General features: G+C 41.7%; 1 protein-coding gene across 4 annotated transcripts in view; it reads left to right on the top strand.

Moving 5' to 3' along the window:
- The window catches only part of LOC147027841 (rho guanine nucleotide exchange factor 18-like), a 242,726-nt gene that overhangs the window by 181,902 nt on the left and 33,422 nt on the right, over positions 1-27,402 (top strand). For all 4 annotated transcript variants that reach the window (XM_085877505.1, XM_085877507.1, XM_085877509.1 and 1 more), the window contains 13 exons: positions 445-496; positions 738-864; positions 1,042-1,169; positions 1,490-1,639; positions 1,743-1,996; positions 5,763-5,885; positions 6,003-6,120; positions 6,389-6,634; positions 12,440-12,516; positions 13,647-13,822; positions 17,312-17,385; positions 19,076-19,249; positions 19,428-19,577. In XM_085877505.1, the coding sequence (XP_085733631.1) occupies positions 445-496; positions 738-864; positions 1,042-1,169; positions 1,490-1,639; positions 1,743-1,996; positions 5,763-5,885; positions 6,003-6,120; positions 6,389-6,634; positions 12,440-12,516; positions 13,647-13,822; positions 17,312-17,385; positions 19,076-19,249; positions 19,428-19,577 (1,849 nt within the window). The remainder of the gene's footprint in view (positions 1-444; positions 497-737; positions 865-1,041; positions 1,170-1,489; positions 1,640-1,742; positions 1,997-5,762; positions 5,886-6,002; positions 6,121-6,388; positions 6,635-12,439; positions 12,517-13,646; positions 13,823-17,311; positions 17,386-19,075; positions 19,250-19,427; positions 19,578-27,402) is intronic.

A 27,402-nucleotide genomic window follows, 5' to 3' on the forward strand; every position in this document is an offset into this window, starting at 1 on the left:
TGTTTTGAAATAACTGTTGTTGAAGAATGTTATCAAAGTGATTAATCTGTTGACGTGTTTCCCAAATGGCTTGATGTGTTAATGTACGTATACGTGCGCACACGTATGCTGCACGGGTACGGATATATTTGAAAGTGAGATTTCATTGCTCGATTGACCGATTGTCTGGACACGACTGAGGTCGTGGATAGATTGATGTAGACACACCCTTTGGAGAGGTTCTGGGCTGAAATGGTCGGAACCTCAAATGGAACAGAACCCAGCTGATGATCCAGGCAGTCAGAAAATCAGTCACTTGCTTGCATATTAGTAAAGTGCTTACTTTTAGATGTAGAACTATTTTAGCCACTGCTGTTTAAAACAAATGATCATAATTTTTGTGACTAAAGAGTTAAAAAAAAAAAAATAAAAAACCTGTGTGTGTGCGTGCCCATTTTTCTGCAGTCAAACCAGTTGCTGTACTCACCTGGAAAGGACTTTATACCATCACATTTATGTACGGTTTGATTGCTTTAAAAAATTTTTTTTTATTGTTGGGTTTAACACAGTGAAACCTCATAAAAGTTGCATTTTCAATGATTTTTATTTTATTATTATTTTTATTTTTTGCAATCCATTTTTTTCTGCCACTTAAGGAACGGTTTATTGATGTGCTGTAATCATTTTATGCTTCACATTGTAACTGATGAACAACTTCCAACTTTTCTTAAACCTCTACTTTAATCCCTATGCTACAGCATTCTCCACAAGGTACAACACTCTGAACGGGGGCAACATGTACACCCAGGGAAGCTGTGTAGCTAGCCAGGTGTCCTCGACTCCACTCCACCATTCCTTCTCCAGAAACATTCCCACGAACCCCTTGTACGTGTTGTGTTTTTTTGAAAATAATTTTCTTTTTACATCTCATTATTGAGTATTCACTTTGAGTGCTGTAGTCTATGAGTGGAACGTTCATTTATGGATTTAATCGACATAAACGGTATATGCACACACTTCTTCACACTGGCCTAGCTTGAACAGGCATTTGCGTCTTTGCAGATCACAATTGGATGAGGTGGATTTGGTATTAGGATCTCCAGCAGGAGGTGCAATCGTCACCAAAGTAGAGTGCTCTCAAGAGGAAGGAGCTTTGTCTCACGATTACATTCACCACTATGCTAATACAGGTGAGATGAAGTAAAAAAAAATTGCCACCTTTTCAATGTTTCCGAGCCAAAAACATGACTTCTTCTCATGGCTTGAAGAAACTCATCCACGGCAGTCAAAAATATGTGATAATGGCTGAAAACTCCATAGAAAAGGATTAAACATCTGTGCCATGGTTTAGCACGAGCCAATTCCTGAATGCTTTGAAGGAGGGGTCATTAATCCTTTTCTATGTAGTCTCCAAGCTTTTCACTCTCCAATCGTAATGTTGCATTGTTTTTTGATTTTGAATGCAATTGTTTGTGAAACATCTTTTATATTGTTCGCATCTCCTACTCAGAAAATAACACCATGGACAATTCTCCTGCGATGACTATTCCCTCCGATGAGCTTGAAGGCTTTGAAGCGGATTCATGGAGTTCATCTGTGTCTGCTTCTTTCCTTCAACAACAGGAGAATTCTGAGGTCAAAAGACAAGATATAATTTACGGTAAATTTTGTCTACGCCTTTGCCTGCTTAGTGATTGTTTTGGTCAATGTGTGGAGACTCTGCATTTAGGCATCACATTTCATTTTGTAAACTGCACTCCTAGAGCTGATGCAGACGGAAATGCATCACGTGCATAACCTGCATGTCATGGCGGACGTGTTTGCCGATGGCATGTACAAATTGCTTGGTTTCGATGAAGCTACTGTGGAGAGGCTCTTCCCATGCCAGAGAGAACTTGAGGAAGCCCATGATGCCTTTCTGAAGCAGCTCTATGAACGATGGCGATGTTGTGTAGAGGAGTATGGTGGAGGCCCAAACTTCATTATGCATCGTATTGGCGATATCCTCGTGCAACAGGTAGAATTGTTGGTCTGACTACCTTCTCCATTTTAACATCTATATATAATGTAGGGAAAGTATTGTGCATGTATGTATGAATGTTGTATGTTTCATGTACTCCTCCGAGAGCATTTGACCTTGGAAGCTGAAGCTTTCAGAAGGATTAGTTGGGGCACCCTGGTGTTGTACATGAGCAACTTTCATTTGATTCCATCAAGTTTTGAAAGAAAATTATTTTTCTAAAAATTCTTTTCTTCACCCATCTTGGCATTTTCTTCACCCATCTTGGCATTTTCTTCACCCATCTTGGCATTTTCTTCACCCATCTTGGCATTTTCTTCCTTTGTGGGAGGGATGGGGGATGGGGTGTGTGCAATTCGGATTATCTGAGGTATATAACAATGATGTATAAGATATCGCGGGTCTGGCGGTGAAGTTAATCCCCACCGACCCAAATTGTGAACGGCGGTTAACAACGGCCAGCCCGGAGAGCCGAGTGGTTTTCCTTAGGAGGCGGACACGTGATCTTCAGAGATTATAATGCGTGCGGGAGGGGTAGGGCATGGTACTGGCAGAGCGACGGAGGCACATGGAAGCACAGCACAAGGAGTTTTATACTCGAGCCCCACGACAAATACATGGATGGAGCAACTTAAAATAAACGCTGGGATTTAATGACAGTAGAAATATTTACATTACAAGGGTAATTCAAAAATGGAGTAATAATAATGTGAAGTAAATTAAACCGAAGTCAAGGTTCCTCTACACACACACACACACACACACACACACACACACACACACACACACACACACACACACACACACACACACACACACACACACACACACACACACACACACACACACACACACACACACACACACACACACACACACACACACACACACACACACACACACACACACACACACACACACACAGTAATGAAATAAAAGAAAAGCAAATCCTCCCTTTATTCTGGCACTTAGCTTGGTCCAGAGATGGTCTTCATGGAATTTGGAATCATCCCAAAATGCATCCCAAAATATGTATTTGCTTTCTTCTCTGATACGACACACAGAATTTCGATGAAACTTGACCACAACCTTTATCACCCATGATGCAACAAAGTTTGTTCACTGCATTAAAAAAATACATAGGTATTTACTTTCTTCTCCATTGCATATTTTGCGTTGTCCACGCCTACCAGTGGTTCCCTGGTTTTCTTATCCAGTCATTACCAGGTGAGCGCCCAGGGGTATTGCTCCTATATATATTTATTTCAGCGTGATTTCAGCCTCAGTGATTGAAGCAGTGGTCTATTACCTTTACACCTCACAAATAAAGGAATGTGTTGGAAGAACATGTTGCACGCTTGGAACAAGATCACCATTAGGGTGTGTACTCTGCTGTGGTATTAATAATCATAAAGATAACATGACCCTCCTGGTAGCTCATATGGGGAGCTGGTGCTTCTCGGGTATTTAAAATTGGTGGATGTTGTTAAGCTCATTTAAAGAGTGGTTTGAAAACGTTTTTTCACATGATGAGTCAAAACCCTTTCATTATTATATTTGCTTATTTGGAATTTAAATTCCAGATAAGGTATTGTCATTGTGCACCATCTGTCCATCTCCGATTTTGACTTCTCTGGCCAAACTGCCTGGCCGATCCAGCTGAAATTTGGCAGCAATGTTCCTGTCCTGACTGGTAACTGGTTAACAAGCAAAGCTTGTTCTGGTCACTTGACTTTAGTAGGTCAAAATGGCAAACTTGGTAAATTTCTTCCAAAATATTCTTCTCCAGATCCACCATTCAGAATGCTCCCAAATTTGGGTTGCAACATAAGGATTGGGTCCTGATATTAAATTGTGGAGGCCATGCCAATCACCTGACCAGAAGTGTGTCAAAATGGCTGTCTTGGTCAATTTTTTGGAAAATCTTGTGAAGCCTTCTCTCGACCCATCAGTCAGAATGCTACCGAATTTGGGTTGCAACATTAGGCTAGGGCCCAGATAACCTCCAAGTCCAGTGGTTCTAATTTTTAGGACAGCTCGCTGACCTAATATAACCGCTCGATGGCCTCAGATCTGTCTTTCTGTCTGCCCTGGCTTTCTGTGTCTGTCTGTCAACAATTTTTATTTTTCTATCTCCTCCTGCACGTCTCGGCCGATTGAGTTCTAACTTGACACGATGATCATACTAGTTGCTCTCTTTAGATCGTCTGAGCCCATTTTCGCCTGGTGGTCAAGGTTACAGGGTCATCAAGTGCAAAATGGACTATAAGGAAGCATCGGACGGCTCTAATGCATAATGGGTTTCATAGTGATTATTAAGAAGATTTAATTCGACCAACTAGTTTCTCGTTACCTCTGTCGTCTGGCCCTGTTTATTGGGCAACACGAGGTCCGCTGACTTCAACACGGCTTAGCGCGGTTATTTTAAGTTCAATATAAATTCTGTTTTCACTTTTCATAGTCGCTAAGGTTGAGTAACACTCGGTTGCATCAAGTTTTGTGAAAATTGAATGTTCATTTCCTCGGTCAATGTGGAATGCATTGGGAATATATCAGCGAGGGATAGCTTCCATGGGCTTCCATCCGTTTCCATGCCATATAACAAGGCTCTCTTAAGTTCTAGTTGATTTCTGTTTTCACCCTTGGGACCTTCTGGTGTCGCTACACGTTTAATGAAGATAATTTTCATGCAAATCTGCTCAGAAACACACACTTCATGAGGAAAATATATTCAATTCAAATAACCGTGAGACTCTGGAAGGGACACCACATGCTTTCCGTTCCTGTTTCAACTCGTAACCTGTCCTCCTGAGGGACTGCTTATTCGAAGCGTCTGTGAGATTAATGTTTATATTTTAGATTGATAGGGGATGTGCTCTTCAAGTATCTGAAAGAATTCCGGTGAAAAACGGACGTTTCATCCGACGGCGAGCTGGCTGGTCACGTGACACCACGCAGACGTGCAGGTAGCGAGTGATTGAGCTTCTCGGTGGCCCGAGGGTCCTTTTTAGTTGGGGTCCAGCTCTGTCCTGGATACAGCAATTAAACACACACACACTTAGAGTATTTATTTCACAGCCATAAACATGGGTTTGAAAATTGTATAATGTTGTTAATGATTCCTAGAATATGGAGATTTTTGCTTCGAGCGACTTCACGCATTTATTTTAAATTCAATTTGAATTCTGTTTTCACTTTCCGTAGTCGCTAAGGTTGATTAACACTCGTTTGTATCAAGTTTTGTATTTGAGCTCACCGTCAAACCCGCTCGGGTGTATTTTTTGTTCTTCCGCCAGGCAGTTCTTCTGTCTGAGGCTCAGATCACTTCGGCAATCATTTGTGCGTGTGTGTGTGTGTGTGTGTGTGTGTGTGTGTGTGTGTGTGTGTGTGTGTGTGTGTGTGTGTGTGTGTGTGTGTGTGTGTGTGTGTGTGTGTGTGTGTGTGTGTGTGTGTGTGTGTGTGTGTGTGTGTGTGTGTGTGTGTGTGTGTATGTATATATATATATATATATATATATATATATATATATATATATATATATATATATATATATATATATATATATATATATATATATATATATATATATATATATATATATATATATATATATATATGTTTTGGATTCATAATCCTAAAAGTGCATCTTTAAGAACACTATGTTATAGGTAAAAGTAATTTTTTGATCATAAGAAGTTTCACCACACTATATTGTAATACATTTTTAATTGCCTGACTTTTTGTCATCCTGTTTATCCTCCAGTTTTCAGAGACATCTGCCAAGACTTTGATTGACATATATGGGGAGTTTTGTAGCCGTCACAAGGAGGCAGTGGATTTATACAAAGCATTGATGTCAAGAAAGTCCTTCCAAAGCTTCATTAATGTATGTAGTGATGATGGAAACTTGGTATGATGTCACTTGCAAATGATTGTTCCAACACCATTTGCCCCACTCGCCTCAGCTCTCACAAAACAACTTTGATTTGTTTGTACTACACAGAAACAGAGTCAAAACCCGAAGCTTCGTCGCAAAGGAGTGCAAGAATGCATGTTGCTTGTCACACAGAGAATCACCAAGTATCCTACGTTGCTAGGAGAGTTATTGAAACACACTAAAGGTGGGTCTCAGGGAAATGGAACAGATAGCCTTTTACCTTTCAGTTGATCGGCAGTGTATCAGGGTTTTCTTTAAATAGATCTTGTTTCACTCCTTTTATTGTCATAAGCATTTCCTTTTTGTGTTTTTAAAATTAAGGTTGAGGGGGTGGGGGACGGAAAGTATGGGGGGAGGGTGGGTCGGTGGGAAGGTTGTAGTTGATGATGCTGGGAGGGTGCTTGATGTCCAAAACTCTAAAATGTTTTTCTTACCACCTGTTTCTGGTATAGATGACACGGAGGAGCACGCAGATGTCAGCAAAAGTCTGGTTCTCATCAAAAATATAATCAAAGCTGTGGACGAACGTGTACACAAGCGCCAAACGCTCATAGACTTTGCAAGACGCACCGACAGCAAGGTTCAGTGTCGCACAAAGGATGGTCGTGTGTTCAAGCATGCTGATCTGCTTGCTCTCGGGCGACGTCTTTTGTATGATGGGAATTTTAATTGGCGAGTAAGCAGTGGGAGGATTAAAGGTGAGCTGGGCCAAATGTATTGCATGTTTAGGTTAGGATTTATTTTGATTTCACATGTTTTGTTTTGCCCATTTGCCTTTTGTTGTTGTTGTTGAAGGAAGTCTGTGCTTTTAGAAAAAGATGGTTTTCCTTAATTATATGAAGGACTGCTTTCTGGTGACATTTCTGCAGAGTTACTGTGTGTATATGTCCAATGCCCGACAAACTTCATGAAAAACCTCAGAGAGAAGCGATCAGTTGGCCATCTTTGCACAGCATATTTTTTGTGATCCTCATACTGGATATGCCACCTGTTATCAGTGTCCACATATAGGATATACTGCCTGTTCCTGCTGTCCATGTTCGGGATATACCGCATGTTGCCATGATCCACGTTCGGGCTATGCCGCCTTTGCACATGGTCCGTGTATGGGGTGTGCCGCCTGTTCTTGAGGTCTGTATACTGGATATGCCTCCTGTTCCTGCAGTTCACATATGCCGGATGGGATATGCCGCCTGTCTTCGTAGTCTGTGTACGGGATATGCCTCCTGTTCCTGCAGTTCACATATGCCGGATGGGATATGCCGCCTGTCTTCGTAGTCTGTGTACGGGATATGCCTCCTGTTTCCATGGTTAATGTGTGGGGTATGCTACCTGTTCTCACTGTCCACATATGGGATATGTTGCTTGTTTATGCGGTTGGCATATGGGATCCCACAAACTAAAGTGTTTAAGACAAAATGCAGCATTTTTATTTAATTGCTCTATTTGTTGTGTAAAAATCCAGCAAAAAACAATATTGTAATTATTAGTTGGACTTGCTGCCAATATTATATGCCTCCCCATATTCTGTGATCACCAGCTCCTATTTTCAAATCCAGCTCTGTTTGCAGCACTCATCATTCACTTATCCAGCAAATGGGAAACATTCCTGCATCGTTTTAAATGTTGCCATGACGTTTTAACCAAAATGGAAAAGCTGCACAAATGTTTCTTTTTATTTTTGTGGCTGTGTCCTGATGCTGGCTTTGGGCCTTCTTAGTGACATCACAGCTCAAAGGGAAGTTTTGCCAGACAGCTGCTGAGTGTCTGAATGGGTAAAGCCTTGTTTTATTGCTTTCACTGGTTTGGGTTTGATTCCCATGGCTGGTCACATTGAGATTTTGGTGTGTGTAGCAAGAGTGGTCTGGTGTTCTTGGATATGCCAAGACACCAGGTCTCACTGTTTGATATCTTTGAATGTGGTTGTTGTGTGTGCTGTAGCTTCAACACGATGAACAAATTCATATTCCCAGGTATTCTGTTGAAAAGTTATTTGGTTTCAAAAGATGGCAGCTTGTCCAGTCAAGTCCAGTTCAGGCCAGCTCTTACATAGCATTGATATTCATGGAAATTTTTAAATTAAACACAATTGAAAGCATGTTTTTGAAGCTATACATTTTACTCGGCATGTGCGCGCACACACATCTATGCATTTTAGCGAAAAAAATGTTCTCTCTGCAACTGTTTGTCCAATTGATTCAAAATTTTAAACAGAGGGACTCCCCATGGAAAATATTTGTTGATAGCTCTGATGTCATAGGTCACATGGTATGGCAGCCACATTGGATTAAAGAAAATTTTTTTGACATATTCTTCTACAAAACTAGTCAAGGAAAAAAAGTTTGAATCGTGGCATATGTCAACTCCCCACTGGGTATATTGCGTGATAACGATGATATCATTGGCGAAATGGTATTCCAGCCATAATTAGTTGAATCAATATTCTTGTCTGAAAAATCTGAAACTTCATACATCTGATCTACGACCCGAAGTGAGTGAAGAATAAAATGTATGTCTTCATCCGTCATGAGGTCCGGTAGCCATATTGTGTTGAAAATAAAAATGTAAAAAACCTTCTCCAGAACTGCTTCACAGATCGATACAAAACTTCATCCAAATGATCGACTCACCATGGGGATATAGTTTGAATATTTTTTTTTCATCTTCACCTTCATTGATGCAATTTAGCCTGCATGTGCACAAAAGTGGTTGTTAAATATCCTAAATAATCAGTAATCAATGAAGCTATGGATAATGGCAATGTATGTGACCTATTTGGGTGCATGGATTATACTGTTATTTCGGCCATTTAAGCAATAGGCCATAATAGTGGTGTGTTCAGGTCACGATGGTATTATACACCGCCCCTTCCCAATTCCATATCTTGGTGATGCATGATGCCATCGCCGTGCGCCGAAGGAAGGGAGTACTCGGTTTTAACTCCGTTTTCTTGTTGCTTGCAAAATCGAAGATTTTTCAAGGTTATTGGTCAGTCGATTTTGTTATTCTGTCTGTCAATCACCTGCAGGTCACAAATTTGAACTGATCTTGATGAAACATCACCACATGGTAGATCTTGGCATAAGCAAAAAGCCTATTATTTTTTTAGGCCAAAATTGGCCAAAAGGTCAACATAGGCCAAAGGTCAACAACTTAGGTGACATTTCTTAAATCATCAATTTTCATCTGATTGACTTCAATTTGAAGAGGATTTATATTTCAGGTTATTGAATTCAACCAGCCAATTATTTTTGAGGCCAAATTTGTTTGATGGATTTTGCAAGTATCGTGCTCTGCATGACGTCGTCGTCTTGTTACTTACGAAATCTAAAGATTTCGTAAGTATGTTGATGACTTCCGTCCTCTGTTTGTGTGTTTGTTTTGTAGGCATGATAACTCGAGAACGGAAGAGAACCAATGTCAAATTACATCACGTAATTCAGGAGGGTGATGGCTAGCGCTGATTAGATTTTGGTCAAAATCGGTCAAAGGTCAAGGCCACAGTGAGGTCAAACATAATTCCGTAAATTAATGTGGAGAAATGGAGTATTTTTGCTTCGCTCGACGTTACGAGTTTGTTTTAACTTCGATTTTAATTTTGTCTTTGGTTTTTGCGATCGCTTAGGACGTTTAAAACTCGGTTGTCGAAATTCTGGTAAAAATCGGATGTTTTGGAGACGTTTTAAGATTGTATAAAAAATATTTCACTCGCGTGTCACAGGTCGTCACGTGATGCAGCGCGCTCGAGCAGACACGTCGTTGAGTCACGTATGGTTTTGCGTGTGCGCGCTGACGGTGTTTTTGCTAAAGATGGTGTTCAAAAGTCATTTTTTATCCCAATAAAGGTTATCGTCGCATGTCTGACTCACTGAGCCGTCGGATTATGTAGAGATTGTTGGTGGATGGCTGAATATTACGGTTTTGTTACTTTGATAAAATAATATAAAATGATTGCATGGAGAAATGGAGATTTTTGCTTCGCTCGACGTTACGAGTTCGTTTTAACTTCGATTTTAATTTTGTCTTCGGTTTTTGCGATCGCTTAGGACGCTTAAAACTCGGTTGTCAAAATTCTGGTAAAAATTGCATGTTTTGGAGACGTTTTAAGATTGTATAAAAAATATGTCACTCGCTGCGTCACGGCTCGTCACGTGGTGCAGTGCACTTGAGCAGAGGCGGCGTTGATCACGTAATGGTTTTCCGTGTGCGCGCTGACGGTGTTTTCGATAAAGATGGTGTTTAAAAGTCTTTTTTTTTTATCCCAATAAAGGTTATCGTCACATGCCTGACTCGCTGAGCCGTTGGATTATGTAAAGATTGTTGGTGGATGGCCGAATATTACGGTTTTGTGACTTTGATAAAATAATATAAAATAATTGCGTGGAGAAATGGAGATTTTGCTTCGGTCGACGTTACGATTTTTGATGGTTTGGTATAGAATCATCATAGAAACTTCTGGTTTGCGTCGCTACCTTCTCTAGAGACAGCTTTCATTAGACAAGGTCAGAGGTCAAGTTGACGATTTCGTAAGTACCAGTCTATGACTGCTTGTTTGTTTGTTTGTTTGTCCAGGCGATATCTCAACCATCCTTTGAGCAAGGAAGCTGAAATTTGTGGACAAAAATGAAGATACTTTGGCAAAAATGTTGCATTTTACTTTTTTGATTAATTACTTGATTATTATTGTTTTATTAATTATTTTATTTCTCATCCTGGCAATATCTCAGGCATATTTTGAGCTCGGAAGTTGATAGTTGGACATGACGGTGACCAAGTGATTTAGCTATAAAGGGTATTTTGATTATTTGATCAATAATCGATTTAATTATTCATTTTTCGATTAATTAAAAAAAAAAATTATATTCAGATGAAACGGTGGTGGTTTCGGTATGCGATTTGGCTATTGATTGGCAAATTACTTATTTTATGATTAATATTTATTTATTTTAATTATACAATTAATCAATTATTATACACTGCTCCTTCCCAATTCCAAATCCATGTGCTGCAAGGTGGCAGGCACCCGGCGATGTCATGCATTGGTGAATTTGTTATTTATTTATTTGGCATGGGGGCGGTGTGCTTTGAATGTACCGCTACTTGTTTTTGCCTTTGTTCAGTTAACGATGGTACATAATGAGCGTGCGAGGCAAACTATGCACTTTTCCGGATCTTTCACCATGAATCTCTTGAATTTTGATTGCTGGTTTCATCAAAATGTCTTTCGAGGTGTGGATCAATGAAGCTGTGGTCTTGCTGGTCAATGTGGACAAAATTAAAGTGTTAATATCCAACGGTGTAAAAGGATATGTGTAAATGTTGTGTTTTTATGTTTTGAGAAACGCCCATAACTCAAACTTTCATAATAGACTTTGTTGGGAATAATGGATGCAATGGACATGCATAAGTCTCAATTCATGTTTGTTTATTTGTTTAGATATGCTTCAAAAACTAAAAGTACTGAACAAAATCCATCCAAATTTTGTTTGCTGCCAAAAGGTACGCCAAGTATGGTTTCTGTTGGTGTAGCAAATCTGGGGGAGGGGTTCAGGGTGATTGAAGATTCCAATTCTCTCTCTAATGTAAATGTGCATCGCATCATGCCACCCGGCGGTAGCCGGTATTACAAATCTCATTGTATAAAGAAAATTAAAGCAATTTGATAATATGCGTTACAGTGATGTTGAAATCTGAGAGAACAATTTGAAATTTTCAAAATGTTTAATTTCACTCATTTAAGGGGAGTTTCAAACCAAAGCATCTGACATGGAGCTTCGCTGCAAAGTGGAAGTGATTTTTGCTCATGCCACACATAAGCAGCAAGGATGGTTGATGAAGGTTTGCTAACTTCCATCAGAGGGTGATTTCCTTGGGTTAACCTGAAGCAGTCTCTTCGGGTGGGTGCCTGGAGTGTCCTATCCCTAAGGGAGGATGATCACCTGTCTCTCTTTTCATCTGAGCTCAAGCGTTTGGACATCGGTATTGCAGCACACTCTGAGGTTCGGAGACCGGTTTGCGGCGAGATCATGGCGGGTGGTTACACCTACTATTGGTCTGGTTGCTCTGATGGTTACCATGCCCAACGAGTTGATGTAACTGTGTCCAATAAGCTGACTCCAATGATAATTGAGGTAACACCGGTCAACGAGCAAATCATGAGACTAAGGATTCGCCACTCCTTGGGTGTCATTTCTCTTGTCTCTGTTTATGCTCCTACTGAGGCGAGCTCCATGTTTGTAAACTTCCATGTTTGCTGCCTGCAACAGACCATACAAATGACAAAGTTTGTTGACAGAGTTGAAGAACCGGTTCAACCAGCAAGGATGGTTGAAGTTTGCTAACTTCCATGCGGATGGAAGATTACCTCGGGCAAATTATCGAGTGAAATGGGCCAGAATGTTTGTGAAGTACAGCATGTTGTCTTTCGATCAAATCTGTCAACAAAGTGACGGGTAATTTTGCTTGCGGATTATGAAATGGACTTTTTGTTTTTCAATCTGCAGATGTCCACGTTCTGTTGATGTCAGACGTAATGGTCTTTCTGCAAGAAAAAGACCAGAAATACGTGTTCCCTTCCATGGTAAGGTTTTGCTCAGGAATAGATTGTCCATCATGAAATACATGCTTTGGTCTGTCCTATAATTTAATCTTTTTTAAATTTTTTTTTCTTATTATTCTTCTTATTTACTCCTCACTTGTGTTTAGAATTGTTTCTTTTTTCAACTGGATAAAATTGAGAGGAAAACAAAAACAATGGGAGGAGGGAATAGGCTGGAGATGAAAGGGAGGCAAACAAAGTTTGGCGGCTTGAGGATTTGTCTTTCTCTCGTGTGTGGCACATGGTTGCAGGTAGCATCATTTGCTGTGGATGTGGCAGTGCTGCTAATGCAGTGCCCCCCTGTTGGTTAAAGCAGGAATTGGGAATTTGTTCAGTTAGTAATAATTTGACTTACCTAGTCTTCACGAAGGACACCACTGGATCTTCAGTGTCTGCCAACTAATGCTGGCAGATGCGATGCCCACTTTAACGTCCACCCAAGGGACTCCTTGATGCCTCAGCCTACATGCAAGACACTGGGATGACAGTTTATAACTGGGCTGAGATTTGGCGTGGATTGATAAGACAGGAAAAATGAGGTTATGAGGAAGGAAGGGTTGTATGGTCATGGATTCTTCCATGTTTGTAAGCATATGTTGATTGTCCCATGGACCCCGATAGTACTTGCAAGAGTAATGCGTCTCCCGGAAGGTGGGGACGAGGGATACAAGGAAAGGATGAGGTCTATCAGATTGCCTAGTGAAGCAAACTCACATCTGAGTTCTCTCCCGCTTGTGTTTCGGCCCAGCTGTAAACTCATGCTGGTGTTTCACATGAAGGGCGATGCATTGATGTTTGTGCCTTCCCTCGGATGGACTTTAAAGTGGGCATTCTATCTGCTGGCATTAGTTGCTGGATGCTAAAGATCCCACGGTGTTCTTCGATAAAAGTAAGTGAGCTATCACCGGCACCCTGACCAACTCACAAATTCCTGCTCGAACTGAAAATAAGTACAGCACTGCATCAATGGCACAGCCACACCACAAGCTATAAATTGATGCAAACTGATCCATGTGATGTGAAAGGTTGGAGAAAGGGGTTTGCCCAACATCTTTCATGTGAAATTAATTTGAGTTTTGATTGTTTATTCACTCTGAGCAAATTAATTACAGGTCCAGAAAGCTGCTGTGATCTCACTCCATAAGATGCTGGTGCGCGAGGTTGCCAATGAGGAACGGGCCATGTTCCTGATTAGTGCAGCTGCCCATGCTGAGATTTACGAGCTTCATTTGCAAACCAAGATGGAGCGCAACATCTGGATGGAGCGTATCAGGCAGGCTGTCGAGAGGTGAGTGCAGCCGAGTTGTTTTTAAGACATCATAAGAAATCAAATGTCACTGATTTTCTGAATGATCAAATGAATGAACTCGCTTTCCATGCTATTAATTATTTAGGATTAAAAAAAATAAAAACCTGTCAAAGGGTGGAGGAGCTCCTTGTGAGCCAACGGCTATCCATATATAGTGCCCAACTGTCTGCAGACGTCCTCTTGCAGTTGGGTTACTTCTTATGAGGAGGTTGGTGTGAGGATTTGTACTCCGGCCACCGTAAAACCCTTCATTCTACAAAACAAAGGAAAAAGCACAAAAAAAAAATAATCTGAAAACGCACTCTGTGGGATTACCTCCTGTGCAGCTGCCCTGAGCAGGGCAGCTCACTATATGACGGGATTGGGGCAAAGCCTTCGGCACCCCCAATCTTTGATGATAGGAGGGAAACCACGGGGTAATCTTTCTGGGTTTGATTGTGGTCGTGTGTGTCAGGGTGGTGCTGAGGTGTCGTACACCAGAGGGTGATCTCCTTGAGTTAACCTGAAGCGGTCCCTTCGGGTGGGTGCCTGAAGTGTCCCTATCCCTAAGAGAGGATGATCACCTGTCTCTCTTTTCATCTGAGCTCAAGCTTTTGGACATTGGTATTGCAGCACACTCTGAGGTTCGGAGACCGGTTTGCGGCGAGATCATGGTGGGTGGTTACACCTACTATTGGTCTGGTTGCTCTGATGGTTACCATGCCCAAGGAGTTGCTGTAGCTGTGTCCAATAACCAGACTCAAATGATGATTGAGGTAATACTGGTCAACGAGCAAATTATGAGACTAAGGATTCACCACTTTCCCTCGTCTCTGATTATGCTCATACTGAGGCGACTGATCTCACCGTGAAGGACGCATTCTCTGCCACGCTCGAGTCTGTGGTTGATCAGTGCCCAAGACGAGATACTCTTCTAGTCTTGGGGGATTTCAATGCATTGACTGGAACTGATTGGGATGGTTATGAGACATGTGTTGGTCCCCATGGGACAAGAACTGTGAACCAGAATAGCATGAAGTTCCTTGACTTTGCAAGATGTCATGGACTTAGGGTGGTTAGTCCATGGTTTCAGCACCCACAGGCTCATTGCTGGCCTTGGTATTCCAACGCTGGCAGTGTGGGAAAGGTGATTGACCATGTGCTCGTTGACGGTCACTGGAGGATGGTCCCGAACTGCAGGGTCTACCGGAGTGCTCAGTTCCTCAATACTGACCACAGGCTTGGTGTAGCAACTCTGAAGTTGCTGCTTAAATCTAGGGAAATGGTATCATCCCAGTCTAGGCTGGATGTTGGCAAGCTCAAAAATGAGAGGGTAGCTGAGCAGTTTGCGAACAGGCTGAGTGGAGATTTAGGGGGTCTGGGTGCTTTGGGGATCGTGAAGAGTTGTGGAGTGCCTTCAAGACCACCGTCCTTGATCTCGCCGGTGGATGTCTTGAAACTCACCATAGGGTGAAGAAGAATTTTGTCTTTCAAGGGACCCTGGATACCATTGACCAGAGTTGCAGGGCCAGGCTGAATGGCAGAGCTGAGCTGTTCAGGGAGCTGAGGCGTAAAACAGTACATGCACTAAGGGTGGACAAGGAGGCCGGTGTGCGACAAATCTGTGAGGGAGAAGAGCATCACCTGTAGTCAAGTGAGTCTCGTCTTGCTTTCAGGGGAATTCACGCATTGCGTTCATCCAAGCCCATCCCTCGGTGTACTGCAGTTAGAGCAGAGTGTGGTGGGCTCTGGACAGAGGAAGGCCCGCTGGGCCAGTTACTTTGAGCGGCTGTACCAGGCTGATCCACCAACTGTCGAGTTTGATGTTGGGTGTTACTATCCCCATTGCTGACCCTCCAATGAACTGTGGCCCAGCTTCGTTTGTGGAAACAGACTATGGTGAACCAGTTGAAATGGGGTAAAGCTCCTGGGATCTGTTGCATCCATGCTGAACTTCTCAAGGCTGGTTGAAATGCTGCACTTGTGTCGTTGCATGCAGTTATGTGCTCTGCCTGGAACACAGATGTTATCCCAACTGACTGGAAGAGGGGCCTTGTTGTCCCTCTCTGGAAAGGGAAGGGTGATCGACAAGACTGCAACAACTACCGAGGGGTGACGCTGCTTTCAGTGCCGGGCAATGTCTTTGCTCGGATAATTCTTGATGGGGTTCACCACCATCTGCTTGAGCACCGGCATCCAGTGCAGTCATGGTTTCCACCAAAGAAGTCAACAATTGACCGAATCCTTGCTCTTCGGGTCCTCCCCGAACGCAAACGAGAGTTTTGGCAGGGGCTGCTTGCAGCCTATGTTGGTCTCTGTAAAGCGTTTGATTCAGTGAATCGGGATGCCCTCTGGAGGATTCTTTGTCTTCGTGGGGTGCAAACAAAACTGATCGATCTGATGTCTGAACTATACTCTGTTACTGAGGTTGCTGTGAGATGTGGTGATACCATCTCTGACTAATTTCCAGTTGATACTGGAGTTCATCACAGGTGTGTGCTGGCCACCACTCTTTTCAGCACTTGTATGGACTGGATTCTGGGGAGGATGTCGGAGAGATCAAGCTGCGGTGCATCATTTGGGAATGTCAACATCTCTGATCTTGATTTCACAGATGATGCAGTCATCTTTACGAAGACTTTAGATATCCTTTTGGAGGCCCTCAAGGTGCTGAATGAGGAGTCTGAGCTGTTTGGATTATGGGTTTGCTGGGTCAAAAGTACGATCCAGACTTTCAATGACATTCTGAATGGTGCTATCATGTCTGTACCTGTTTGTGGTGAGGATGTTGCGGTCACGGAGAGATTCATTTCCCTTGGCAGTGATATTCATGTCTCTGCTGGCTGTGAGCCAGAGGTCAACAGATGTCTGGGTCGGGCCTGGGGAGTCTTGCATTCACTGCATCATGTGGTGTAGCACTGTTCTTTCCTGTGCAGGAGGATGAATGTCCAAGTCTTCAGGTCCTTGTTGCTTCCAGTCTTGCTCTACGGATGTGAGACTTGGACTCTGACCAGGGATCCGAGACGAAGACTTAATTCCTTTGGTACCAGGTCTCTTCGGAGAATCCTTGGCTATCGCTGGTTGGACTTTGTGTCCGAAGAGCGGTTGCTGGAAGACTCAAATGAGATTTGTTACCTGCATAGTCCATGAGCATCAGCTGTGGCTGTATGGACATGTGGCTCGTTTTCCTGATGCTGATCCTGCTCACCAGATTCTCTCAGCGAGGGAGTCTCGTGAGTGGAGGAGGCCAATGGGCCGACCACGTGCTTCGTGGTTGCAGCAGGTTGATCAGTATCTCAATGAAATGGGGATGGGCCAGGCCTCTGCCTGGGGGATGGCCAGATGGAGGTCCCTGGAATACCGGTGGAAGGTGGACACAGCGACACGCTGCTTCGGCGCATGCTCCCATATCTAACCTGACCTCATGATTTTATATTAAAAACTGAATGGAATGCCTCTCTCTTACCTTCTCCATTTTTGTCTTTTCAGTTGTCCAGAGCAAAATATGATGATGCCTGCCTTTGTGGAGGACTCCAAACTTGACAAACACAAAGAGTTCCAAGGTCTGACTGAAACATCCGGTTTATAATATGTATATTTCTCTGTACACCTCAACCCACACATTTTGTTGACCGACTTGGGGTTGAGCAGTTGTTTAAAATCTGTTGAAAAAAAAAGATGTTAGCCCTCTCGAGCCCACGAAATGTTCTGGGTGAACAAAAAAAATCAAACAAAATTGCATGCGGTCACCGATGACCCCTGGGGCTCAAGAGGGTAAAAACATCTTTGTTTTAAATCTTTGCATGGCAATGACATGCACATTCCTGTTATTATTTTGTAGACTGAGTTGAAGGCTTGTGGGGAGGAGCTTGAACGCAGAATGGACCCTGGACATAAAAAGTGGAAATATGGGGGAGGGGAAAAACCAACAGCAGGGTTGAAGGAGCATTAATTTTAAAGGACATTGGGAGGAGGATGTGGGATGACCAAGATGGATACCGGCACAAACTCTCAATCACAGAAGTGGAAGGGAAAACTGAGGAAGAAGCAGAAATGGAACAAACAAACAAAAAAATCAGTGAGCAGGCCAGGGGGAAACCCGATAACCTGCAAATTTGGAAAGAGATGGGTTTTGGAAGGGCCAATGAAAATTGAAATTATCATGTGTATAGATGGGGGATTACTTGAGATTGTGGTGAACACTTGTCTTGAAGCACTGCAGGGAAGAATGACATTGAACAGACCTCCCCCCCCCCCCCCCATGGCTATGCAAGTGGTGACATGATTTCTCCTTCATTTAGGCACCAAAGTTTGTGGGAAAATGCTCTGACACTGTTGTTGACGCTGTGTCACCATGTAAACATGATATACTGTATCAGACAATGCTGAATATCGAGTCATGGTCTGAAATACTCGCAGTGTAATATTACGAGTTCTGTTGCAACGAACCTCAACACAGGAGGGAGGTCATTAGGCACAACAAGCCTGTGCAATGGTTGCCAGCCTTTAGTTATTTGTCCATCTCTATCCTTTTTAAATGCAGTGTGTCAAGCAAGAAAGCAGCATCAACCATTTTTTAAATCTTTGCTATGACTCGGTCAGGGTTCGAACTGCTGACCTCTCCGATTCAGAGCAGACGCTCTTCCCATTACAGCATTGAAGATATTCTATCGATGAATCCCTGATATTACACCATTCTTGGACTGTGGGGTTTTGGGTTAGATATAGCACTTGTGTTTGTAAAGCTTGTTTTGCTTGCTTGCTTTATTTATATATTCATGTTCGTTTTTTATTTTCTCCTTTGCCAATTGGGTGATTTGACACCCATACAGGATGTAAGGCACAGCCATTTGCTGTAGCTGGAAAGAGCTGTATTTTTGTGTGTCTGTTGTTGTTAGACCTCATTTACCCAGGTGTTTCCATTTTCTTTGTCCACTACCTGGATGCAAGAGTGGAATATTGAGAAGCCTTTGTGTCCTGCATCTGAAGTCTTTAATAACTGCGAGAAACATTTTGCTTTTGGTTTATACATTGTTCGTAACACCAAATGTAGCAAATTGATCTTTTGAGCGATATTTGATATCTTAAAATACCGTCATTTGTTTTTTCCTTGGAGCATTGCTATTTCTTGTAGTTCTTGTTATGTAAATTTCTGCCTCGTATTCTTCTTGAGGAAATATGTTGGTGTTCATTCTGCAGTATCCGTTTGTTTGTCAACGAAATAAGCAATGTGAGTCTTCCGTTTGCACCTAGAACGATTGGCTGATTATGACCAGAAGATTTTGAGTATTGTTGAGGAAAAGCTGAAGATATATGGAGAAATAACCGGTTCTGCAGAAGTTTTCAATGAGGCCCGCACCCTTCTGAATTCAGATGGAAGTGACCCATCAAAGTGTGGGCCTATCCTGCAGCAGATGATTAGGGAAGGTGAGCACATGATGCACCTTAGCTTGGATCATTTGGCTCCAATTTAAAACCCCCTTCTATGTCGACTTCAACTGTAATACATCGTTTGATCAATTTTTAGTCAAGATCCTTTGTGTTCATGGATATCACTCAGTGTTTTTAACACTATATGTATGCCTCACATTTACTTCTGTTTTAGTGCTCGAGTTGGAGGCCATGATGTTTAATGGCAGGGGTTGCCTAGCAAGGCATAACAGTACTATGAGCTGTCCTCCATATCCAGTTTCTTCTCCACCTCTACTACCACGGCGAGCAGACACCTTTGGTGGCTTTGATAATGCTTCCCCTGGTAAGTGAGCTGCAGTCCTTTTTTAATCTTCCATGGCCGACTGGGAAGGGCAAAAGTTGGTGGTAATGTAGGCCAGCATTGAAATTGAGATTCCATAGTACTCGTGATACAGAGTAGCTTACTCTCGAAAAATGAATGAATGCTCATAAAATAATTTAGATGATTGGCACTTTACATATTGCTCTTGTTCAGGCCAGTTTCAAAAAGGATGTAAAAAGAAAAAAACGAAGAAGTTTCAAATCCGAACTGCTGAATGCAACACTCCCCAATTATATTGTATTCCTCCCCCTCCCCCCCCTACTTCACTATGTATCGATCGGTTCACCTTTAACACTTTTTTGTGGTATTTTTGCTTTTTGTTTGGAAAGTAAAATTATCTTGAAGGTCTTTTTCATTTCATCTTGCTATTGTTACTTGGGTTGATCAATATAAGTTAGAATACCTTGGCAAAATTGCCCCCACCTAAGTGGTCCATTCAAACCTTTTCTTTGGTTACCTTTTCTCACCAAGGCTGAAGTAAATTCACATCCAATGAGACCGTTTCAAGCTAATGGGTATCCTCTATGTACATGAAGGAACATTTACATCTGCACTTGCAGCAAAGTTGTTGGCATATATGGACTCTCCCACCATATTAAGAGAGTTAACGATTGTAAACTTGCGAAGGCACACTGTCGTCGGTTTCAGAGATTAGAAGGCAGTTTCAGTTGAATGCAATTGCATTGTTCATCAACCTCAAGATTAAACATCTCAAGGTGTCATGAATGTTACTGCTGGCCCATGCATCCTGCCAGTCCTTGTAATGCATCTGATGTTGTGGTGTTTATTTATCATTAGACTGCTGATTGCAGTGTTGCTTGCAAAAAAAAAATTAGATTTTTTTTTTGGCAAAAATATATTTTTTAAACAAATTCAAAGCATTTCTCTTCTATATGTTTTTGGTTTTGTTGAATGATTCTGTTGTGACTGTGAACCAAATATTTTGTGGGTGGCAAATGTGGAAAGCAACAGCATATAGCTGGCCATATGTGAAAACTGGGTCACGCAGGTACACTCAAACTCTTTTTGTAAAGTTTGATCTTGAGGCTTATTTATTTATTGTCATGCCAAATGCTTGCTCGACTGGGAACTGATGTCATTGCCAAACAAATGGGAAGGACTTGTCAGTCGGCTGTATTGCATTACCGGGAATTAGCACTGTTTTGTGTGATCCTGCAATTGTTGCCTGCAGTTGTCATTTGTGATCCTTCTGTATTTTCATACTATTTAGCCTTGCAAACTCGTGCACAATCCTGCATTTATAAAACAAATTGCTCGTCCATTAATTTTGGTGGTGTATTGGCAACAGACAGCTGCCTCGATCACTCCAGAAAATAAAATAAAATAAACCCGGGTTAGTACAGTAAGCAAAAACATGCGTACGTCTTGTGTGCAAATTTCAGACATCGTCGTTGTATAGCTTGGATAATTCCAATTTCAGTGGCTCAGAGGCCTGAGGCTTTGGGCCTATATGCACCGTCGCCTTCACAAGGCCCGTGATGTGTGTCGGCTCCAACCTTTCAATATATGATGATATTTTTATGTTGTTTTGGTTGTTGTACACTGAACGGAAAAGTTACAGGGCATGGCGATTGTGAATTTGAGACTTTCAAAGACCCCTTAGGTTTACCAGAGCCCCAAAATGGTGGACGTATTATTTTTAAGCTCACCTGGACTTTTGTCAGGTGAGCTTATGCGATCAAGCAGTGTCCGTAGGCGAGTCAGTCAGTCCGTAAACACTTCAGTCATTATCGCTTTGACCAAACACACAATTTTGATCAAAATGGGCCACAAGCTTCATATCTGATGCCGAACAAAGTTTTATTGACCGCATCAAAATCTGCACTCATTAAGGAGTTCTACATGGGTGGGGGGGGGGGGTTGACCCTCCCCCTATAATAGGTATTTCATCGCCCATAATGTACCAAAGTGTATCGACCGAATCAAAATCTGCACTCTTTAAAGTGTCCTGGGGGGGAGGGGTTGCATCCCCTAAAATCGGTATTTTGATGAAATCTGACCACTACCTTCATATCCAGTGATGTGCCAAAGTGTATCAATCACATCAAAATCTGCACTCATTAAGGGGGTCTATGTGTTTGTTTGTTTTTTGACCCCCTCCATCCCCAAAATAGGAATTTGCTGTCTCCCGAAACTATACGCAAAATTTCAATGAAACTTGACCACAACCTTCATCGCCCATGATGTACCAATGTGTGCTCATTAACATGGTGTACAGGAGGTTTTTGACCCACCTCAGTGGGTATCTGCACTCACGACTTTGAAACTTGACCACAACCTTCATCACCCGTGATGTACCAAAATTTATTCATGGCATTAAAAAATTCAGGGTCTAACATGATGAAAACAGAATGTACTGATGTTGCTCCTGATCTAGGTGAGCTTCATGACAGGCGGTCATATTTTTATTGTTATTGTTGACAATTGTGGGTTGAGTCAGGCTAGCTGGCCAACCAATGGGGTTGACGGCTTCAAATGCATGCAGCTTCATTACGTTTTTAATACACAAGATAAACTTTAACATATGAACGTGGAACTTTCCCATGCAGTAATCTTATTGAATATTTTGGTCGGAATGTACCTTTTGATAAAGCACACACCATCCTTGCAATGTGGCCCTTAAATCTGTTTGATTCCAAATAGCAAACATGAAGCCCCTTAGATCTTTTAGAAAGAAAAACAAATCGTGCCCCTTAAATCTTTTGACTTTGTCATTCATTCTTCTCTCCTTGCAGTGCAGTTTTCAATCTCATGTTTTTCTTAGCAGGGGTTGTATTGAAAAAAGACATTCACCTACTTTCGCTCACCAATTGAAAAGTTGTAACCAAAACCCACATGAATCGGGAACCTTGTGTGCATGTGTGCGTGTATGAGCGTCCATCCATCAGTCGTTTTTCACACGAGTTAAGTTCAATTACTTGAATTTAACAGGCAATGAATGAGCCATTCTTGAGATGAATAAGAGAACTAGTCTTGTTGGTGAAAGGCTGGCATCGTTCAGTGTCGGTGGATAGGTAGGACAATTGAGGAAATCACCAGGATGTTCATTGACGAATTCTAACCGCCATGAGAACCAAGAAGAAGTTGCTGTTTTGGGCATTAACCCTTCGGCAGAGCAAAATTCCTTTTTCCTCTAACGAAGGGTGTATGCCTGGAACATCAGCTTTTCCTTGCTTTTCACGGCAGTTTGCATCTCTCGATCAACGTCCTGTTGATTTCATCCATTGTTCCACAGATGCCCCATTGCAATGAATGAATGAATAAGGGTTCAAACCTCAAGCAGAGGGAATTCGATGGCAGACCATCGCAAATACCCAATATTTCCACCAAAAGCAAACTTGAACTATACTCAGTAGAATGCACACCTCCATCACATAATGTTTGTTCCATGAGAACATATCTGGCCCAATAACTTTTTGAAATATCATGCAACTTATTGTTTTAGGCCCCATCTCTCAATGGTGAAGAATCACTTTGGAAATTAAATCATTAGTGTATCCAGATCCAGATTTGGATCTTCACCAAAATCGAATCAATTTGTACTTGTCACACACCCAACGTGTCCACCAAGTTCCATGCGAGTCTGTCAATAACTTTTTGAGATATTGTGATATCAGTTTGGCCCTATCTCTCAATGGTGAAAAATCACTTCAAAAAATTTCAGATCCAGATCCGGATTCGGATCTTCACCAAAATTGAATCGATTCTTCCTTGTCTTGCACCCAACCTGTCCAAGTTTCGTCCGAGTCCGTCCACAACTTTTTGAGATATCGTGCTCAATGTCGTTTTTGTCCCTATCTCTCAATGGTGAAGAATCGTTTAAATTCTTGTATCCAGATCCGGATTCGGATCTTCATCAAAATTTATTCAGTTCGTACTTGTCACACACCCAACATGTCCACCAAATTTCATCCGAATCCGACCGCAACGTTTTGAGATATCCTGCACACGAACAGACAGGCAGGGGTGAAAACATATTCTCCTTCACCTTAACATAAACATAATCTACCTTCGTTTGTGGAGGTAAATATACAAAAAGTTCCATCAGGAATGACTCAATATTACATTTTTGGAGGTTTTTTTTGTTTGACCCCTGTGACACCATGTACCCACCTTTAAACCAGGCTTAAATCCAATAAATTGTTACAAATTGAATTTGTCCCCCAATCTTGATTGCACATACAAAGTTTCATTTTAAAATGTTTTAAGATGTTCTTGTTGTTGCATTTTCGGTTTTTGGCCCTGTCCTGGGGGCATGGTCAAAAATGGTACTTGTCCTGCACCTTCCTACCATGTGGTGATCATAACAACCAAGTTTGGTGAATTTCTGCCCAACCATTTAAGAGGAGATAATATGACAGATAGGTGGACGGAGCCGATTACAATATGCCCCTCCAAAAAATGTGCAGATAATAACACACAATGTTGCATTTTTTTTTTAACCTCCGCCATCGAAGATCGGAGGTTACTGTTTTCACCCCTTTCTGTTTTTTACTTACGAAATCTTTAGATTGACGTATATTGATATAAGTATATTGATAAGTAAATCTATCTCGAAGTAAATATAAGTATATTGATGCCTTCCGTTTCTGTTTGTGTTTGTTTGTTTGTTTGTTTGTTTGTTTGTTTGTAGGCACGATAACTCGAGAACGGAAGAAGCTACCAATGTCAAATTACATCACGTGATTCAGGAGTGTGATGGCTCGTGCAGATTAGATTTTGGTCAAAAGCGGTCAAAGGTCAAGGTCACGGTGAAGTCAAATATTCGATTTTTGATGGTTTGGTACAGATAACTCGAACGGAAGAAGCTACCAATGTCAAATTACATCACGTGATTCAGGAGGCTGATGGCTAGTGCTGATTAGATTTTGGTCAAAGTTCAAGGTCACAGTGAGGTCAAATATCCAAAAAATGATAACTCGAGAACGGAAGAAGCTTCCAATGTCAAATTACACCACGTGATTCAGGAGGGTGGTGGCTAGTGCTGATTAGATTTTGGTCAAAATCGGTCAAAGTTCAAGGTCACAGTGAGGTCAAATATCCAAAAAATGATAACTCGAGAACGGAAGAAGCTTCCAATGTCAAATTACACCACGTGATTCAGGAGGGTGGTGGCTAGCGCTGATTAGATTTTGGTCAAAATCGGTCAAAGGTCACAGTGAGGTCAAACATCCAAAACATTCGATTTTTGATGGTTTGGTACAGAATCATCATAGAAACTTCTGGTTTGTGTCGCTACCTTCTCAAGAGACAGATTTTATTAGACAACGTCAGAGGTCAAGTTGACGATTTCGTAAGTACCAGTCTATGACTGCTTGTTTGTTTGTTTGTTAGTTTGTTTGTTAGTTTGTTTGTTTGTAGGCATGATAACTCGAGAATGGAAGAAGCTACCGATGTCAAATTACACCATGTGATTCAGGAGGTTGATGGCTAGTGCTGATTAGATTTTGGTCAAAATCGGTCAAAGGTCAAGGTCACAGTGAGGTCAAACATCCAAAAAATGATAACTCGAAAACGGAAGAAGTTTCCAATGTCAAATTACACCACGTGATTCAGGAGGGTGGTGGCGAGTTTGTTTGTTTGTTACTTACGAAATCTAAAGATTTCAGAAGTAGATTGATGACTTCCGTTTCTGTTTGTTACTTACGAAATCTAAAGATTTTGTAAGTATATTGATGACTTCCGTTTCTGTTTGTTTGTTTGTTTGTTTGTTTGTAGGCACGATAACTCGAGAACAGAAGAAGCTACCAACGTCAAATTACACCACGTGATTCATAAGGGTGACGGCAAGTGCTGATTAGATTTTGGTCGAAATCGGTCAAAGGTCAAGGTCACAGTGAGGTCAAATATCCGATTTTTGATGGTTTGGTACAGATAACTCGAGAACGGAAGAAGCTACCAATGTCAAATTACACCAAGTGATTCAGGAGGGTGGTGGCTAGCACTGATTAGATTTTGGTCAAAATCGGTCAAAGGTCAAGGTCACGGTGAGGTCAAACATCCAAAACATTCGATTTTTGTTGGTTTGGTACAGAATCATCGTAGAAACTTCTAGGTTGCGTCGCTACCTTCTCGAGAGACAGCTTTTATTAGACAAGGTCAGAGGTCAAGTTGACGATTTCGTAAGTACCAGTCTATTACTGCTTGTTTGTTTGTTTGTTTGTTTGTTTGTATGTATGTTTGTTTGTTTGTTTGTAGGCACGATAACTCGAGAACGGAAGAAGCTACCAATGTCAAATTACACCACGTGATTCAGGAGGGTAATGGCAAGTGCTGATTAGATTTTGGTCGAAATTGGTCAAAGGTCAAGGTCACAGTGAGGTCAAACATCCAAAAAATGATAACTCGAGAACGGAAGAAGCTACCAATCTCAATTTTTTTTTTTTGGTCTGTAATCACGTATAAATCGCTCTGCCGAGCACAGTTATCATTGGAAATTTTTGTAACTTCGCATATCAGAGGCCTATAGGAGGTCCCTTTCAGTGCACAAAATTTTGAAGGTCAAGGTCAAAGGTCAAGGTCACTTTGTCGCAAATCAGGGGAGTCGACGAAACCCTTATTTTTGAGTAATTTTGATCGGATCGTCTTCAAACTTCATGGGAATATAGTTCATGGTCTGGTGCTCAGCTGATTAATTTTTGGTGGCGATTGGCCTTGACCTTCATGGTTAGCGCCTGAGGTCAAACATATTTGACCCCAAGGTCAAATTTTCAAGTTTTAGGAACCATATCGTGTAGTACCTCAAATTGAACAGCTCGATGAGTGCTTTCTAGATATGTCAAGCTTGAGACATTATGACGTCATTTGGTGATGTTATGAGGCAAAAGCATATTTTTCATGGTTACTCTGTAGAACGATTCTCATCGGAATCTCTCGTAGGCAGATATTCCTCAAGGAGTTGCTCCTGGTTTGTTTGTTTGTCTGTAATCACGTATAAAAAATTCTGCAGAGCACAGTTATTATTGGAAATTTTTGTAACTTCGCATATCAGAGGCCTATAGAGGTCCCTTTCAGTGCACAAAATTTTGAAGGTCAAGGTCACTTTGTCGCAAATCAGGGGAGTCGACGAAACCCTTATTTTTTGAGTAATTTTGATCGGATCGTCTTTAAACTTCATGGGAATATAGTTCATGGTCTGGCGCTCAGCTGATTAATTTTTGGTGGCGATTGGCCTTGACCTTCATGGTTAGCGCCTGAGGTCAAACATATTTGACCCCAAGTTCAAATTTTCAAGTTTTAGGAACCATATCGTGTAGTACCTCAAATTGAACACCTCGATGAGTGCTTTCTAGATATGTCAAGCTTGAGACATTATGACGTCATTTGGTGACGTTATGAGGCGAACGCACATTTTTCATGGTTACTCTGTAGAAAGATTCTCATCGGAAGCTATCGAAGGCAGATATTCCTCAAGGAGTCGCTCCTGGTTTTTTTGTTTGTTTGTTTGTCTGTAATCACGTATAAAAAAATTCTGCAGAGCACAGTTATCATCGGAAATTTTTGTAACTTCGCATATCACAGGCCTATAGAGGTCCCTTTCAGTGCACAAAATTTTGAAGGTCAAGGTCACTTTGGCGCAAATCAGGGGAGTCGACGAAACCCTTATTTTTTGACTAATTTTGATCGGATCGTCTTCAAACTTCATGGGAATATAGTTCATGGTCTGGCGCTCTGCTGATTAATTTTTGGTGGGGATTGGCCTTGCCCTTCATATGTTTTTTTTTTTTTTTGTCTGTAATCACGTATCAATCACTCTGCAGAGCAC

This window comes from Eptatretus burgeri, chromosome 4 (assembly GCF_056783735.1).
Source record: "Eptatretus burgeri isolate ZD-2024b chromosome 4, Ebu_testis_v1, whole genome shotgun sequence".
Classification (NCBI taxonomy): Eukaryota; Metazoa; Chordata; class Myxini; order Myxiniformes; family Myxinidae; genus Eptatretus; species Eptatretus burgeri.